Source organism: Aphelocoma coerulescens, chromosome 19 (assembly GCF_041296385.1).
Source record: "Aphelocoma coerulescens isolate FSJ_1873_10779 chromosome 19, UR_Acoe_1.0, whole genome shotgun sequence".
Lineage (NCBI taxonomy): Eukaryota > Metazoa > Chordata > Aves > Passeriformes > Corvidae > Aphelocoma > Aphelocoma coerulescens.
Genome location: NC_091032.1, coordinates 3500647 through 3518405, shown reverse-complemented (window position 1 = coordinate 3518405; position 17759 = coordinate 3500647). Strand labels below are relative to the sequence as shown.

At 44.4% G+C, this 17759-nt stretch overlaps 1 protein-coding gene across 1 annotated transcript in view; it reads right to left on the bottom strand.

The window, feature by feature from the left end:
- The window catches only part of MYBBP1A (MYB binding protein 1a), a 59101-nt gene that overhangs the window by 40422 nt on the left and 920 nt on the right, over positions 1 to 17759 (bottom strand). Inside the window, exons 3-21 of the mRNA XM_069033398.1 lie at positions 16908 to 16991; positions 16417 to 16491; positions 15886 to 15993; positions 14850 to 15040; positions 14393 to 14560; positions 14089 to 14206; positions 11296 to 11585; positions 10538 to 10645; positions 9834 to 9959; positions 8902 to 9105; positions 8146 to 8254; positions 7659 to 7746; positions 6450 to 6601; positions 5621 to 5710; positions 4858 to 4983; positions 3982 to 4146; positions 2797 to 2954; positions 1808 to 1942; positions 478 to 583 (exon numbers count right to left, since the gene is read on the bottom strand). Coding sequence (XP_068889499.1) covers positions 478 to 583; positions 1808 to 1942; positions 2797 to 2954; positions 3982 to 4146; positions 4858 to 4983; positions 5621 to 5710; positions 6450 to 6601; positions 7659 to 7746; positions 8146 to 8254; positions 8902 to 9105; positions 9834 to 9959; positions 10538 to 10645; positions 11296 to 11585; positions 14089 to 14206; positions 14393 to 14560; positions 14850 to 15040; positions 15886 to 15993; positions 16417 to 16491; positions 16908 to 16991 — 2601 coding nt within the window. The remainder of the gene's footprint in view (positions 1 to 477; positions 584 to 1807; positions 1943 to 2796; positions 2955 to 3981; positions 4147 to 4857; positions 4984 to 5620; positions 5711 to 6449; positions 6602 to 7658; positions 7747 to 8145; positions 8255 to 8901; positions 9106 to 9833; positions 9960 to 10537; positions 10646 to 11295; positions 11586 to 14088; positions 14207 to 14392; positions 14561 to 14849; positions 15041 to 15885; positions 15994 to 16416; positions 16492 to 16907; positions 16992 to 17759) is intronic.

Below are 17759 nucleotides of genomic sequence, written 5' to 3'. Positions count from 1 at the left end.
TCAGATGAAGTCTCCCTCCAAACAACTACCACCAAAATCAGGGCTGCTCCACACACTCTTCACCCTTCACTTCACCTTAAACCAAACCTCAGGGGAATAGGAATTTACTCTCATCCACATCTGTGTCTTCCTGCTTCTCAGCACCCTCTGGAAAAAAACTCAGAGTGACTGCCAGGAGTTTAATGGAAAAAACAGCAAATCAGGGAGGAGAACAGCACAAATACATGTCAGGCTTCTTTGGACAACCTGGATCCACTGAATCAGTTGCCCGTGTGCCTATGGGCAAGCAGGCACTGAAAGGCAGGAGGGTGAGGGCCAGAAAGGGATGGGGAACTTTCCAGTGTTATGGAAATCATGTAGACAGGTACCTGCAAGCAGCAGGCCCAGTGACAATGAACAAGCAAGGCCCACTCAGCAAAACCAGGTAATGCAGCTTTACTGGCAAAAAACATCCTCAGGAGCAGCCTCATGTCTTACCTGACACGCCTGCTTCGCCCTGCTGTCACTCTGTTTCTCTGGCTCAGGGGGAGGCAGAGTTGATGCTGTGTTTCCTTTCAACACTTTCAGCAGGTATAATGAGGCACTATAGAAGAAAAGGGAAGAACACAGCAGTTACCACAGTGCCACAGTGCCACTGCAAAGCCACCTGAGGGCAGAGGCCAAGCAGTGCAGGCAGCTTATTCTGTAGCAAAGATGGTTACAGAATTTGCAAGGGCCCCTTCTCTCAGTCTAACCCACTCTGGCCAGACCTAAAGACAGAGAAATCTTAGGAAGCTGAATCATTATATTATTTACTGTTTTCACAGTCAGATATGCCCACTATCAGCCTGGTTTCCTCAAGCTCAAGCTTTTGCACTGCTGGAGGAGTTCTGCACTTGCCCAGGATTTCTGAGCCTGCACAGCTCAGCCAGTGCTGCAGCATGGCCTCTCAGCCCCAGCTGCCATGTGCTGGAGAACTCAGGCATATCCACTGGGAGAGCGTGCAGACCTCTGTGCTTTTGGAAAACGCAGTATTTACTGGGCACTGCTCCACTGAGGACTGCCACTGCTGGGAAGCTGTCAGGGAGCCATGCAGCACACACAGCCAGCCCCGTGTTGCCAGAAGTACCACGGTTCCTGCACAGCCATGGGGCAGATGTGCTGCAGAGCCAACACTGTCCAGTGACACTGGGTTGACTATGCAACATGGTACCCACTGCACACACAGCTGAGTCAAAAAATCCCAGACTGAGTATGAAAGTCTTCAGGAAAGTGGCTGCATGTTGCAAGAGAGCCTGCTGGTAAATGGCACTCCCATTTACACCATGGAACAGCAAGAACACTCATCTTTCTAACAAATACATATCTGGCTTATCCTAATTTTCCTGTGTTCCACAGCAAAGGAGAAAATACTGGTATGTACAGTCAGGACTCGATCACTATTGTCCTCATTGTGCTATCATGGAGACAGTAAACACTGCATTTAAAGAATAATCATCACAGGTTGACTAGGAATTACACTCATCCCCCACTGAATCACACACACTGCATTACTCCCAGAAGAAGCCACAAGAAAGCACCTCCCACCAGCCACAGCAAAGCTCTACCAGACCATTTCTGTATCACAGAAGCTATAAAAGACAACCACCAAAAAACAGACATGCTTGAAAATGCTTCAGATTGCCAGGAGTGACTAGTCCTTATGTAAGACACAGATGCTGGTACCAAGCCTTCTGCGAGGCTCTCGCTTCCCAGACCTCTTAACACACAACACCACACCTGCTCAGATCTCCCAGCATCAGCAGAGATGCTCCTTAAGAACACTCACCTGAAGTAATAGAGAGCCACTGCAGAGTCGGTGTGCTTGCAGGCTTTCTTGACAAGTCTTTGCACTAAAGCATGCACATCTTCTTGCAGGGAGGCCACTCTCTTGCAGTACTGCTTGTTGCGGCACAGCGAGTTCCTGCACAGCATTAAAACAAACCCAAAGTCATTACCTAGAGAGAGCTCCGGGGAACAGATGGCCAGGAACACTTATCACTTTATCAGGGTGAGTGAGAACGAAGCCAGAACACACTGAGTGATAAGAAACAATGCTAGCTGTGGGCAGCACGTGCCTGTGGCAAGAAGGGGGAGAATACTTAACCACTCTTCACCTTCAAGCACAAATTTAGGCATCAGAGCCGACTTTCCTTCAGAGCTCCCACAAAGGGGACCTCAAAGGCTACCTCAAACCTTGTTACTTCACAACTGCTTCTCAACTGGGGCGAGAGAGCAGCACTGAAAATGCTTTAGAGAGTGCTGAGGATGTCAAGAAGTGGTGCACAGAGGACACATGCGACACAGCATGCATTAAGTCTGTCTAGCTGGTATCATCCCTCACTTCTGGCCCTGAACAGAGGATTTGCACTCTGCCTGTCTCAGAAATAACTTGTTGAGTGTTTGTTCCAGCCACAGCAGCAATCCTGTAAGCCTTGGGACTTGTTGCATGTCTGACTCAGAGGCCAGAGGCCCGTGGAGGTATTCAGTGACATGGCTCCATACCTGCAATACCTGTGTTTGTTCCTGAGGCTTCCACCTGCAAACAGGTTTGACACTTGAAGTCCTTTAGCCTAGAAAATCCAGACCCTAATTCCTTTCCTGCAGGTTATAACTAAGCACTGTGTATATGTGTGGTGCTTGTAATCTAACCCTACACAATCTATAAGCATAGCAACTGCCTTCAGCCTTAGAAAGACCAGCTCCTGGTGTTCAACCAATACCACAGCTGTTTATCAAAAGCCATTGTCTATTATCTGGAGGTCTAAGGATACTTACTTGAAGATACTGGCTGTTTTCTGGAGGAAGTCAACCTCCTGCTTGTCAGAGTCTGAGCTCATGCACTGTTCAATTAGCTGAAGCAGTGGCTCAATGATATCAAACACCAAGGGGTTCTCTGCTTGCTTAAGCAGGAACACATCGATCAGATCCAACACCTGCAAACACAGAGTTGCTGATGTGAGGAGTATGGCAGACAGTGAAACAAGATGGATTTACCTAGAGCAGCTACCAGTAGGCTATGGAGCAGCTGGAAGGGGCTGAAGAAAATTATTTGCAGCTGAGATCTGTACACATTCTGGTATCATTTGTACAGTTAGGGCATGGGAAACTGAAAATTAAAATTTGAAACTGAGGATTAAGAGCTGTCTGTTGGTTTCAACCTTATTTCATGCAGTGACACCATTTAGGAAGAACAGTTACAAGAATCAGTGTCACCTGGCCAGACCTGCAGCCACTCTAACCCTGCACAGGTCCCTGTTAGCACCACTGACTGATAGCTCTCAGTTTCCAGACAGTGCATTAGCATAAAATCAGCCTTTTTCATAAAATAGCATCAGAAGGGAAACGAAGTAGAGCCACTGGCTCACTTCACTGTTCAGCCTTCACCTTGGCTAACCTGACTCCTGACTCCCACTTCTGTCTGGGAGCAGCTGGAGCTGTCCCTGGAGGCTGGAATGTCCCAGAAGGTCCATGCTGACGCCAGGCGGCCTGAACTCAGCATTACAGTTACAACCAACCAGGGTGTTTATTACAATCCCCCCTGATTTTATGGGCATAACAAGCCAAAAAAAGCTTATGTTGCAAAATGACCCGAGGCATTTTATGCATGTCTCACTAAGGAACACCAAGCTTGTCCAGTTTACAAAAACTGACAAACCTCTGGGTAGCTGCAGGAAACGATCTTATAAATTTAAGCATTTCAGATCAGCAAATGAAAACCATGGTGAACTTCCTGACAGCACAATCCTGGTTTTTAAACAGGCCTGTGAAGCCTCAGTCACTATCCCAACAGTGGCGTGCCAGGTGCTGTATAAAGCCAGAACAATCCAGTCCCAGCTTCCAGGAGCTCACAACATATGTGAATGTCCAAGCTGTTCAGTGTTAGGTAGCTCACTGCATGCATAGGCTTCAACTAACATGCTACTAAGCCAGAGGTCTTCACACCAAACACTTCTCTCCCACCTTAGCCTTGAAATCCCTCCGTAGGATCTTCTCTTTCCGCATTCTGTCTTTCTCATCTTTCTTCGCCTTGATCCGTTTCTGCTGCTCAGCAAAAAGGGCTGAGATGTTCTTGTCAAGAGCCATCATAGCCTCATCATCCAGCTCTTCATCACTCTTATCTCCTTCCTTTTGATTTTAGAAGACAAAACCCAACTCATCAACTCATATACTTCAAAAAGACAGAGGGGAGGGAACCAGAGCCAAGATCACACTCCAGTAGGGATATAGTTAACCCAGAATAATACTGCAGGGAAGGAACACACATGCTCAGGCCCATGAGAAACCTCACTTATATTTCCCATCAGGTAATCTGGCTGCACAGCACTAACATGTCAAGAGGATCAGAAGAGGAAAGAGGCTGAAGTTTTGACCTGACTCCTTCTGTGCTGTTTCTCCTTCAGTAAAGGGGTTCATATGTTCCTAAGTCTGCAACCTTTATGGGAATCATTAAACCAAACTCTATCACTGCTACAGTAACTCTCCAGAGTAGCCTTCAAGGAACACTCCTCCACACAGGCAGCCAACACACGTAACAGTATCTCAGTGCTGTAGTTCACATCAATCTCATTTATTACAGGCAGGAGCACAAGCCGTGTCAGGCTAGACTGGACAAGCTAAAGTGCTCAAGGAACATAAAGTGCTCTTAGGAACAATAAATAAAAGAACAAGTGACTTATTCCCACAGCTCAGCTAAGATCCTGAGCTGTTTTAAGTGCCATACAAAGATGGCTGCCAGGGCTGTGACTGCATGAGTTCAGGCAGGATGTGGGTTACTACATCATCTCCCACCACCCCAAACTCCTGCTATCTGTATCAAGGTAGGCAGTGAAAACATACCAAAGTATTCCCTGCTTGGAGAACTTTCATCAGCTGACTGCGAAAATTATCATCAACTTCTTCACTCTCCTCATCTCCAGTGTCAGTGCTGTCTTCATCCGAGGAATCCTCGCTTCCTTCCTCATCCTAAGGAAAGAAAGTTCATCTCCTGAGCCCACCATACAAGACCAACTCAATTCTCAGATGTGTCATTGCTCAGAAATAAAAACTCAACCCTCCCCTCCCCTACTGCTTTCCTTCTAGCCCTCAGGTTCAAGTACAGACACCTCACATAATGGGGTATCACGTCTCCACAAGAGCTAAAAGCAGAACATAATACAGACTTCTCTGTCATATTAAATAAGTATCAAAGAGAAGCTTCCAAGGAACAGCTCTCATCTGACCCTCCTCTCTGCTGATGCCTGTGACTTGAATCTCTACAGTCCTTAAAAGAGTGAGATCTGGAATCCAGCTGGCTGTGCATCACAGCCATGATTCTGTCTGTGGCTGCCAAAAGGAGAGGCCTGTGCTCATTCTAGGATGCAGCTACTTCTTCTCAGAAAGGCACCTATTCAACCAGCCACACCTACAACAGCAGGCCAAGAGACTCAAGCATGCACTTCCAACAAGCCATTTGTGTGTTGCACCTTTAAAGTAAATCTTAACAGAGCAACAGCTGTTCTCCTCAAATAGAAAAATGATGTTAATCTATTACCACAGCTCAGGAGAAACATTGTACACTAAGGATATGAAGAGTGTTTGTCACTGGCAATGGCGCAATTACCATGTCCTGTGAAGATTTGGTCTTTTTGTTCGATTCTTCCATCACAACGACTGCACTTTCTTCATTTTGCTCTTGGTTAGGGTCAAAAACCTAAAAAAAAATGCACTTGTGTTTTTTCAATGTTTTGTTTTAAAGCATTTCTTGTGTACAACAGACAGAAATTTCAGCACAGTAAACCAGCTAAATAACAAAATTTTAAGTGAAGGCATTAAGTTTCTGCTTGTTAACGTGCCAAGTTCTTTCTGTAAGTAACAAAAAATGTAGAGAAAACTGAAGAGGCCAGTGGCATCGCACATCTTGGCTTGTTACAAATGAAGCAGTTGGTTCATCACAAAGTACCTGAGAGCCCATCTTTGCAATCCACATATTACTTTCTCAGTAGACACCGCACTTCTTAGTGGTACGACCAACTCAGATTTTTAGTGTCACTTATTTTTAGCACATCTATGAAAAAAACACCTTTCTAGAAAAAAGAAATGCTACCATTTATACTTACGTGTAAGATCTACCAGTTATATAAACTGACCCAGGAATTTCTTCAACCTAAAACTACCAAATAATACAGCTTAAAGTTAGCAGATCTCAGGCTCCTGTAAAAAAAACAACCAAACAAAAAACCCCAAGAAACAAACTCCTCCTCCACAAAAACAAACAAAAAAAAGCCCCAACTCTCTCTAAACTACAGTTCAAATTCAGTAGCACACATCATCAGACATTTCCTAAATCAAGTAGACTTTAAATTAAACCCAAAATCGAGATGTGCTAGTACACACATCTGTTAGAGACAAAACAGGCAAACAGTACAAGGCCCTGCCAGTGCCTCACTTACATCCAGGATCAGCTGCAAGCCTCTCTTGGTCAGGCTAGGGCATATCCATACAAACACACTCTTGGAAATCCGACGTAAGAGGAGGCTGGGCTGGGCAAGGAGGGAGAGAAGGATTTCCACCATCACCTCAACCCATCCTGGCTCTGAGATGTCTGCACAGGAACAAACAATGACAGGAAGAGGCGTTGGTACATCAGTAAGAAACTACAGAAAAATTCACCAAGGAATAAAAAATAGAATTGTCCTTCTAGCTGACTCTTCAAAGTACCCACTCAGCAACACAGACCAGAAGGCTGGGAGGGAGAAACCACTGGGAGAAACATGCTTGAAATGGTCTTTTGACCACTGCAAAGCCTTACCAGGTAACAAGAGCTACTATTTATTAAATCATTACTTAGATTAGCAGTTCTGCAAGTCTCATGACACCTGCTTGGCCACATTAAAGCAATTAGCAGCTGGTCAGCAAAAGTATATGCATTTTATAGTGTTTTCAATGAAATCAGAAGTCACAGCAGCCCATGAAAAGTGATGGCATTTGAAATTCGTCCCTTAGTCCAAAAGTTTGGGAATCCTGATCTACAACCAACCAAACCACCAAAGAACTACAGCTTTTATTTTCACAGTGCCCTCAAATTGATTTACACAGATTTCAGGAGAACAAGACCACAGCTGGAGAGGAAATCAAAAGATCAAGACAAGTTTTTTCCTGGTCAAGTCCCAGCGTAGAGGGTCCACAGGCCCCAAACAAGGATCAGCCTCCATCTCCAAACATGCTGTGTATGCACCCAGGACACATTTAGTTTGCTCAGAACTCAAGCAAAGAAGAAAACATGTTTCATGCCTGCTAGGTGTTTGAGCCCACAGCTTTGCCAGGCAGACACCACCAGTTCACCACCAGTCAAGCTCATGGCCCACACAGAACAACAACTCAAGAGTGAACTCCCTTGGAGTGCTCACCCAAACAAGGGCGGCTGTGGAGCTCAGCTCTCCTTTCCGAGGCACACAGGAACACAACCCCCTGACAGTGCAGACAGAGAGCTGGAGCAGAAGACTTAGGCACGGAAAGAGAATGAAGAAGGGATTCTACTGGGGGTAAGTGCATCAAGCCAGAACCAATGCAGAGTGCTTCACTAACACAGAACTGCCATCTTCTGTCTTTGACAAACCACTACCAACCCCACTCCCTTTCTTTCTGCAGGAAGGACTCACCAGTCTTCTTCTTCTTGGCTTCTTTGCTGAACGCCCTCTCTGTACAGCTCAGAAGGTCACTCAGAACATCCACTGTTTCAGACTGATTCTGTTTGATCACAAGCAGACAGTAAAGGCTCAGAATTCCCCACTACCAACAACAACAGAAGGAATATGCTCCAAATCTAAGGACCACTCTAAACAGGTACAAATATTACAGTCAACTAACATAACTCTTTTGCAGAAAAAAACCCCATGAAATTAAGTAAAAATTGCTCCTGTCAGCAGCAAATCAAGGGCAGAACTAATGCTCAGGCCAAGCTTTGCCCCTTAGAGATCTATGGGTAGTGTAAGAATCACAGTTTATTAGCTGCCAGTTGCCCATTTTCAGAAGCCAGAGGTTCTGAAAGGCTGGATCTCCGAACACAGAGAAACTCCCCATCTCGGTGTTCAGAAAGGCAGCTATCAGCATGTTTTATACCACAGAAATATTCTTCAGAGGTCTTACCTTGAACAGATGAATGGCCATTGAAAGCAGAAGTTGTTGGAAAGCACCAACTTTAGCACTGTCTGATTTGTTTTCCTTCTTCTGCAGATTCTTCACAGACTGAAGTGTTCTGAAGAAAGAAACCTCTCTGAGTTTTTCACAATTACAACAGCAATCTTCTCATATGATCAGACTAAAAATGTGACCAAAACTATAGTACTGTTTTGTGTAGTTGACATTTAATTTATTGGCATTGGATACACATATGGTACACAACCTTAACCCAATAACAGTGTCTCACTGAATGTGGGTTATAAAAAAACATCACTTGTGCACAGACTGCATTCCTAATACCACAGCCGAGGCTAGACCTTTATAGAAAATTGAACTCAGAAAAGAGTCACTGAGAAGTTTGTACAGGCATTATTAGGAGAAAAGATGAGCAGACTGTTACAATTGTGTCTGGGAGAGGGACTATGAGCAAAAACAGAAAAGGACACAGCTATCACATAATTAACACATAGAAGGAAGAGGAAGAAAGGAATGGGGTGAAAAGAAACAGAAAGACACTCTGAAACCCAGGCATGGGTGCAGGATACTCAAAGGAAAGAAAAAGAACTGCCACTGCCTGTGAAATGGCTGTGCTACAGCAACCAGAACAGCAGGAGGCAGAGAGAATACAGTGTCTCTTCTACTGTCCCAAAGAGAGACCAAGACCAGGGCTCTCCCATCTTTCTCACTTCACCAATCTAGCATCCAGTTTCCCAAGCCTCTCACCTTTCCCAGATATCCCTCTGTTCCTTGGTAAAAGGTTTCACAGTTTTGACATGCTCACTGGAGAGCAGCTTGTTGGCATATTCAACAAGAAGAAAGATCCACAGCTTCCCATCTGCAGTCACACCATGGACGTGCTTCTCTCTCAAGGCTGCAGCCTTTGCTGTATCCCCCAAAACAGGCAGGGTGTTTAATGTCTGAAGTAACCTGCAAAGACAGCCAGCATGTTACTGTCAGAGGAACCAAATGGCCTGCTCCCACTTTCCAAAATAATGCCCACCAGCAAAGCACTCTCATCCTACAGCTCTGGGCACTCACTGCCACCCAGACTGACAGTGCCCAACTTTCAACCCACACATGTACCCAAGACAGTAATGTAGAGCTCATTATCTTTGTGGCCCCAAGCACATCTGGTGCTCTCAAGGACACAATTAATCTCAGCCGTTTCCCACTCTGTGTCCCACCATGTCCTCTGCTTTCCTTCTACTGAGGTTTGGCAATCATCTAAAAACATCTATTACCAACTCTATCTCCCTTAGTACAGGGAGGGCTGTGGAGTCACCAGCACCTCACACACAGAGTGGGCAGAAAGCCAACAGCCACAAGCACAACCCCAGCACCTCCCTCTTGGGTCCTTCCCCTTCCAGCTTGCAAGAGGCAATGGAAATATTTAGGAAAAAGCAGTATGAGCTCAAATCCACATCTGCCATATCATCTCACACATACACATCAGATTTGCCATGGACAAAACATGGATCTTTGAAAAATCCATTCAGGATCTCCTTAAAAAAAGCCATTCCCTGGTGCTGGAGTCAAAGAAATCCTCCAAAAGCAGCCTACCATTCCAAATGTCTTGCCTCACCATTCACAAGTTGATCTCATCCTCAGGAAAAAAGAGAAATTTCCAAGCTTAAAGCACACAATCAAATCCTTACCCAAAGAAGTAGTTTTCTGTCTCCGTATGATCCTGTTCATTTAAGGGCTCTGATGGAAGGACACTCGCCTCAGCTATCTGGGAATTCTTTTTCTTAGCAACAAAGAAAGCATGGAAGAAGCAAAACCTAGAATAGACAGAAATAGGAACAAAATCAAAACCCAGATTGGTCATTATCAAAGCAAAATCAGCCCATGTGTGCAAACCAAACAGCGCCACATTCAAGAAGTCCAAGCACTGAAAAAAGCCACTATTTACAATGAGACCCTTTTCTCGAGATACACAGGGTAAAGAAGAAGATGCTCAGGACTTCACAAAAGTGAAGCACCAACACTTAAGGCCACAAAACACAATACTCAGACTGTCAGATGTGGATCATATTCTCCAAGACACTTTAAGTGACAGATAAATACCTGTTAAGACCTGATGTTACAAGTAATATCTTCAAGCAGTTTAGGCAAGTAGGAATGGAAAATTTATGGAAAACAAAGAGGACTAATGTGGTTTTAAGTGACAACTACTTATGACACAGGTTAGTCCAATTATGCAGAAGGTTTGAAAACACAATATAGTCTCCTAAACTATTTATTATGGAGCATTTCCATTACTGGATTTTCCTAGTGTCATGGGGACAGCCTATGGGGAATACTGCTGTTGAGCTAAAAAGAATTATCCCAAGCACACGTGTCTTTACATCAGTCTCACCTGGCAATGTCCATCACAAGGCTCTCTTCTTTTTTCGTTGCACTTTCAGTGATGTTAACCAGTCGGTGGATGATCCATTTTCTCAATCGAGCAGCCTTCTGGTGTGCTCTTTGAATAAGAAGGTGGGCACCATCACCAGTCTGAACACTAACCCAACATAAATACACACCACACAGTCCACTGCATCAAGAGGTGACTTTCAGATATTTAGAGGCTTTACACTAGAACTGGCAAAGTTACGTAGTAACAAAGCAACAGGTACCAAAGAAGTGATATCATCTTCTCAAGTTTGCTTTTTACTATGCAAAAGGTAATCTATTTACCCCACAGAGATTCTGCAGGTGAGCAAAAAGTGCTTCAAGAATTGCAGCAGTCAGTAGAGTGAGGTTTATAGGTGCACAGGTAACACATAACCTGGCCTGAGTGCCAGTGTGTCTAATACAGAGATAAAAGAGAGGGACAATTCCTACAACGACCTGAGAAGCTGTAGTGAAAGAGGAAATCACGGGACATATTCTCCAAAGCAAATGTCAGGGGTAGAAAAAGAAGAGAAAAGGCTCTTTTGGTGATCCAGTCTGCTTTGGGCAGGCTGGCTGGTTTTCACTATGCTTGCAGAATTTGCAGGATTGAATTTTGTCCCAGCAGAAGAGTCAGATGCTGGGGCTAAACTTTCTGAGACAGAGCAAAGAAACAACTGTCAACTCATGGCAAGGGAACCAGCAAATGCTGAGAAGAAGGTGCAATACCCATGTACTCACATGTCGGCATTTTCCCGGTTCTGTTTTTGCCGGTTACTTGAGAAGTCTAAACAACAGTCCAAGTCTGGCCTGAGGAACATGTCTTTGAGCCAGGAGATGTATTTTTGCAAGGCCACTGCCTGCAGATGTCTGACTACCCTGGAAGTACTCAACAACACTGGCTTCCCTTGATTGGTAAGGGTAGAGAAGCCCATCATCACAGCCAGCTGCCTCTCTGGGTCATCGCAGCCACTCAGAAAGGTATCTATATATCCCTCCATCTCTGCAGCAAACTTAAATCCCTGTGGAAACTGAAAAACACGGTCCAAAGAAGCAGGTTAGGAACTTCATACTCAGCCTGAGTGGCTCTGTAAATACAAATCATAGAATCATAGAATGGCCTGGGCTGGAAGGGACCTCAAAATTCATCTCATTCCGACCCCCTGCCATGGGCCTTGAAGGGACAGCTTCCACCAGATCAGACTGCTCCAAGCCCCATCCAACCTAGCCTTGAACACTTCCAGTGTAAATCACATGAAAGAATTTGGCTGCAGTAAGTAAATTAAAGTCACATGCCTGAATACTTGTCCTAAGGCTTACAGTCAGTCATCAATTTCACCTCATGGTATTCCTCTCACAGCAGCAGCCACTGTAAGCAACCACAGAATCCTGCCATGTACCAACATCAACCTTGTAACCTGCACCTTCCAGAACAGTGAGGCTTCAGTAGACTGACCACAAGCTGGTCAGTGCAACTAAGCTCTCAGGCTGATCAACTCTTTACTTTGTGTGAAAGTTCCAGGGTGTTTCTCACATCATCTGCCTTAGAGCTTCCCTAGATTTGGATATTCCCCATCATCAATTCCAGTTTCATCTACCAGCCCTGGAGCCTGCTGACCTACAGGGGTTAGAATAAATGCCACCTCCTCTCCCTAGTGTCTCAGAAGCACTGAGGCATTCTGAAAGGAGGAGAAGTTGATATGTTTTAGCTTAAACTCAAACCCTGAGGTGTGGCTGTTTTGTGCTAAGTCTTATCTTCGGCCCTGCCACTGCCCCACAAGGCATACAGGGGGCAGGCTGCTGGCCTTGGACACTGTCCAGCAGCATAGAGATGACCAGGACATGTCCCATTTCACCATGTATCCCAATCCCTTACAGTCTTCCACAGCCCACAGTGTTCAATCCCACTCAACTTGTTCTGGAAAAAAAATATATGCTTAACTGGAGAAATCTCAAAGAGGCTGTTTCATTCCAGAAGTCCAACACATCTTTTTTTAAATTAATAAAACAACTTGTTTGATCTACTGTCACGTTCAATACAGTGACCTGGCAGAAGCAAAACAGTAATGAAAGTCTAGGGAACACTGTTCTTTTAAATAAAGGAGCTATAAACTTGTCATTAACTACAAATCCATCCAATTATAACATAAATAGCCCTGAAAGAGATCTCAGAAAAAACACAATCTAGCACGCTCCTGCTTCTACTGTTGGAGAACTCAGTACTTGTGCACCAATATGAAAACTGGGAGAAAAACTCCAGGAAAGACACTGTAAACAGGCTAACAGCTCTCAACAAAGGGTTCAACAATCACCTCTCAAGAAAAGCAAAGCAGGTTTATTTGCTCCCTTATTGATAAAGTGGAATCAGAAGGATAACTGCCAGTAGATATCAGACTCCAGCTTTGTCTAGTTCCATCTCCAACAATCACCAGAATGCCATAAGGAAGTGCAAGGTAACAGCATTTACTTCCCAAAACAACCTACCTATGTCAAGAAACAAAACAAAATAAACCCCAAAACCAGAATCTAATTCAAACTAAGATCTTTTCTACTCTCTCATCATCAACAATATTAGGAGCTTCTCCTTCCATTTAGTCTCATTATCTTCACAGGATTTGTACTTTTCAGACAGGAATCAAATTAACAAATTTTTGATGCACATGGAAGAGCACAGCCTAATTTACTGTGCAAGAAGCACAAAATATAAGAAATAGGAAAACTACTAAGCCAGTGGATAAATCCTGGAGAAAGCTTGGTCCATTTAGGCAGGCACCATGGTACGCAGTATTTGCAGAGCAAACCCACACATCAATTGCTGCTTTGATAACAGAACAAAAAGATCACACAGACCTATTTCTCCCAAGAGACAACAACTATTTTTGGGCCCACAGGAGGAGGTTTGGGATTGCATTACCACAAAAAGCCAAGCTAAAACCTATTTTTATCAGTATTCTCCTTTTATTTTTCCTCCATTTATTACAGGGTCATGTTGTTTGCTGGCTTCCCAGAAGGGAAGGAGGAAGAGGAGTTCCAAAATCCAAGTCCAAATAAATTTTGTGCCTAAACCTCAGATGTGCTTACTGAAACAAGCGCTAACAAACAAAAGCACGAGCTGTCCCTTTTTGTCTTTGTGTTCCAATGTTCATGCGACACCCAGCACAATGATAAACAAAAAGGAGCTTCTGGATACACAAAACCAAAGGGACTGCTAAAGGACGCCACATGACACTGTCAATTTCCCGAGGGCTGCCCTTCCTCTGCTTCCCCCATCATTAGAGCTTTCTCGGCAGTGGCAATGAAAGCAGGTGGAGCAGTGCTGAACAGCTTCCATTCCCTTAAAACAGGCAATGACAATCAAACACAGGCTATACTCAGTCCACTGCACCCAGTGGTCATACAACAACCTTGTTTTTCGTAAGAGTTCAAGGTCTAAAACTACATAAACTTTTTTTTATACAAGATGATTTGAAACGAGAAGTGGGGCAGAGACAACTTGTGCTCAAGACATGGCCTTTAGCTTGTTCAAAGACCTACCTGAGTCGCTACCACGTGTTCTCCATAGTGCAGCATCACCTTCCCTTTGAGAACCACCTGCAGCTGCTCCACGGACAGCAAGGGGAGAGCACTGCCCAGCAATCGGTAGCACATGTAACTGAGTGGGAACAAAGAACATTCCCTCAGGCTAAGGCACAGCAGTAAATCCACACACAGGGGTAAGACAAAGAGGGAGTGCTGGGGCAGGCTACAGGAGCATGCAGGGAGATGTAAGTCAAAATCCCTGAGTCAAGAAACAGAAGGACAACATAGGAAATGACCAACAGTGTATGTTAAAACAAACCTCACAGGTCCTGATTTCTCCTTCAATAGCCCATTCTCCACAACTTCATTCCAGAACAGTTCAAAAGCACCTTCCTTCAATGCAACTTGTAGCAAATCAAATACTACACTGGGCAATTTCTTGTCTTCCTTCTCAGACTTGGCAGCACTTTTCAGAAGCTCTACAAGTCTAGAAGAAGGAAAAAAATAATGTGAGAGATCTGACCTGGAAGGGAATTGCAGAAGGCCAAATTCATCCTGCCGAAGGACACAGAACATTTCCCAAGAACTGCAGGCTGTGCCTCCTGGGAGAAATGACACAACCATAACTTGGGAACCTGCATAACAATTAACACCTAACCCTTAGCAGCACCTGCAGTGGCAAATACAGGCAGGTATCAGTATTACAGCCATATTTCTCTCACTGCTAGCCAACAGAAAAAGAATGTTCATTTAAACCTCCTTATTTAAGAACTTACCTGGAAATATTTTCCTTATTTACAACAGTAGGTGAGCCAAACAGCTTCTTCAGTTTCTTAGGTTTCAGAACACCGGGGAATTTCTGCATGCCCACAAGCAAAAGGTGCAGGTTCTCTGGAGATGTGAAGGCTGAAGAGAGGTCACCTTGCAAGATGTCAAACAGGACCTCCTCAAACACAGTTTCAGGAACCTAGATAGGAACAAGGGTGAAAGCATATGAGAAATATCTGAGGGCATCTTACTAACTTGCAGTGAAGTAAGTACATTAAAGTATCTGCATTGGAGGACATTTTATTGAAAGCTTGCAGTGTTCTGGAAACTCTAGAAATAGTCTTTATGTGACACAACGTAAAATAAATAACAGATGTGTCCATGACTCCCAGACAGTCCCAGGTGCTTAACCATGGTGAGTAGGACAGTATGTTGTCATCAGACAGCAATTCTGGTCAACTGACTCCAGCTGCAATTGTTCTCTTGCTGTCTGACTGCTCTGCCTGGACAACCCAGGCCGGGCAACCCACGCACACGGAAACTCTCTGTTTTTATTTAACACTGCTAGTCTTCATATCTACAAACAACGTTCACTTTAAAAAAAGGAAATAAACTATTTTCTTTTACTACATACTCAGAGTTCTTGACTCCTCGTCCCTACATCATTTCATTCCCCACAGCCCAAAATTCAACCTTAGGCCCAGACCTGGTGCATAAAAAAAGGTGGTTTGCTGTTCAGAGTTTTCAGCATACATCTATTCAAAAGAGCAGATGGTCTAACACATCATCCAAGCAGGTGAACTGGGGAACAGACTGTGGGATTGTCCACGATGAAGTCAAACTAAGCTAAACCCGAGCACCCTCCCCAGAATACAAGCATCTGCCCACAAGCAATATAGGGACAGCTCCCACAGTTTACACTCACTCTTCCACACTCCCTTGTAACTTCCAGCCATGAACAAACTAAAGGAAAATCTGACCCCAAAGCCAAGCCCTCTCTTCCTCCCCACCCCACCCCCACAACTCCACGTGCTGTGCCTGTACCTCAGAGGTGATGTCAATAAGAGTTTTGCGCGGGAGATCTCGGAGGTGCGTTTGGTAATTTGTCAGCTGCTGGAGAAGCTGGATGCTCTCCAGCAGAGCTTTCCGGTCCTAGAAAGGAAAGAGAAGCCAAAAACAGAGGACATATATCAGAAATTAAGCTGACAGCTCAGGTAGTAATCCGCTCTTTAGATGTTTATGCCTACTTGTAATAAGAAAAAGACAATTGTTTCTTAATAGGCCACTCAGCTTTTTTTCCAAAATGGTGTTTTCCAGCTGGGTATGACAACAGACCCCTTCCTTCCAGGAGAGGTAGGAACCTCCTGTACTATTTGACACAGTTCCTACATTCTGCTCAGGAACAGACACTAAAAAGGCACAAAGAGTTCATGGATTATGCAATAGAAATGAACTGACCTCGATGCTTCAACTGCCATTGCATTGATTACCCAGTGACCCAGCCTTTCTCTGTCAATCCTCTTTCCACATCAGAAGCCCCAGAACCAGAACTGGCACACCTGACAGGAGTGTTACCTTCACAAGCCGCCCAGACTGGAACAGAGCCATGACTCCAAAAAAGTTCCCAAAAGCAGCATTTCTCACAAGTTTCTGAAAGGAAAAAAAAAAAAAAAAAAAAAAAAAAAAGGGAAGAAAAAGAAAATAGCTGAAAATCTACTTTCCTGAGAGGTTAGATTTCACATGCAGCTACATGATCAGTGGAACAAGATGGCAGGAAGATCCAGCCTTGAACACCCGACCATGGAAAGAACATACTGAAAAGCAACCCCCTGCACAATATTTAAGAACTGTCCTAGAGTACCTCTTCATCACACTGACAAATCTCAACTAAAACAGGGCCAAATGACAATGTCATCAACTTCCAGTTTTTAGAAATATTTGTTATTTCATTATAGTCATTTGCTTTAAGAAGAACCCCAAAACTACAGTATACACCAAGACTTCAAAGAATAGAGACCAATTAATTTAAAGTAGCAGTTGGCAAATGTTGCCATGAGCTGACTTACTTTCTTCACTTTTTCCAGATTGTGTTTTTCTTTTATCTGTTCCAAAATGCTGCACAGTGGAATTTCCTCAAAAGCCTGCAAAACCTGAGAAGAGAGATGGAATAGCTGTTTGCAGTTCTTCCATTTCATGACATATTGGGTTAAGCTAAATTAGAGCTGAACAGTTGTTCAGCACAGCAGTGGATGTGCTGCTTTATCAGGCCAGAATAAAGACAACCAGATCAGTAAAGATGTATAGAACAGGAACTAGGCTGGGAGAGCTGGGGTTGTGCAGCCTGGAGAAGGCTCCGGGGAGATCTTAGAGCTTCTTCCAGTGCCTAAAGAGGCTCCAAGAGAGCTGCAGAGGGACTTTGGAGTCCCAGAGTGCCAGGACAAGGAGGAATGACTTCACACTGACAGAAGCTCAGTTTAGGTTAGATATTAGAAATTGTTCCCTGTGAAGGTGGTGAGGCCCTCACACAGGCTGCCCAGAGAAGCTGCGACTGCCCAATCCCTCAAAGTGTCCAAGGCCAGGCTGGACAGGACTTGGAGCAACCTGGAATAGCGGAAGGTGTCCATGCCCATGGCAGAGGGTGGAAGGAGATGATTTTTAAGGTTCCATCCAATCCAAACCATTTCTAGGATTCCATGCAAACACAAATATTGTTACTGATATTCCAGGTTTTCTCTCTGTACATGGCAGATTAATGAGAACATTTTGCTGAAACTACCTGACCCCATAACAGAGGTAATCAAACTTTTCACCATGGGCAAGGCCCTAATCAAAGCGGGAAACACATAAGCTCTTCTGCTTTATCAAATTCTCAGGTGACATGAGGTCAGATACCACTGGTGATCCCAATTGCTGGGAGT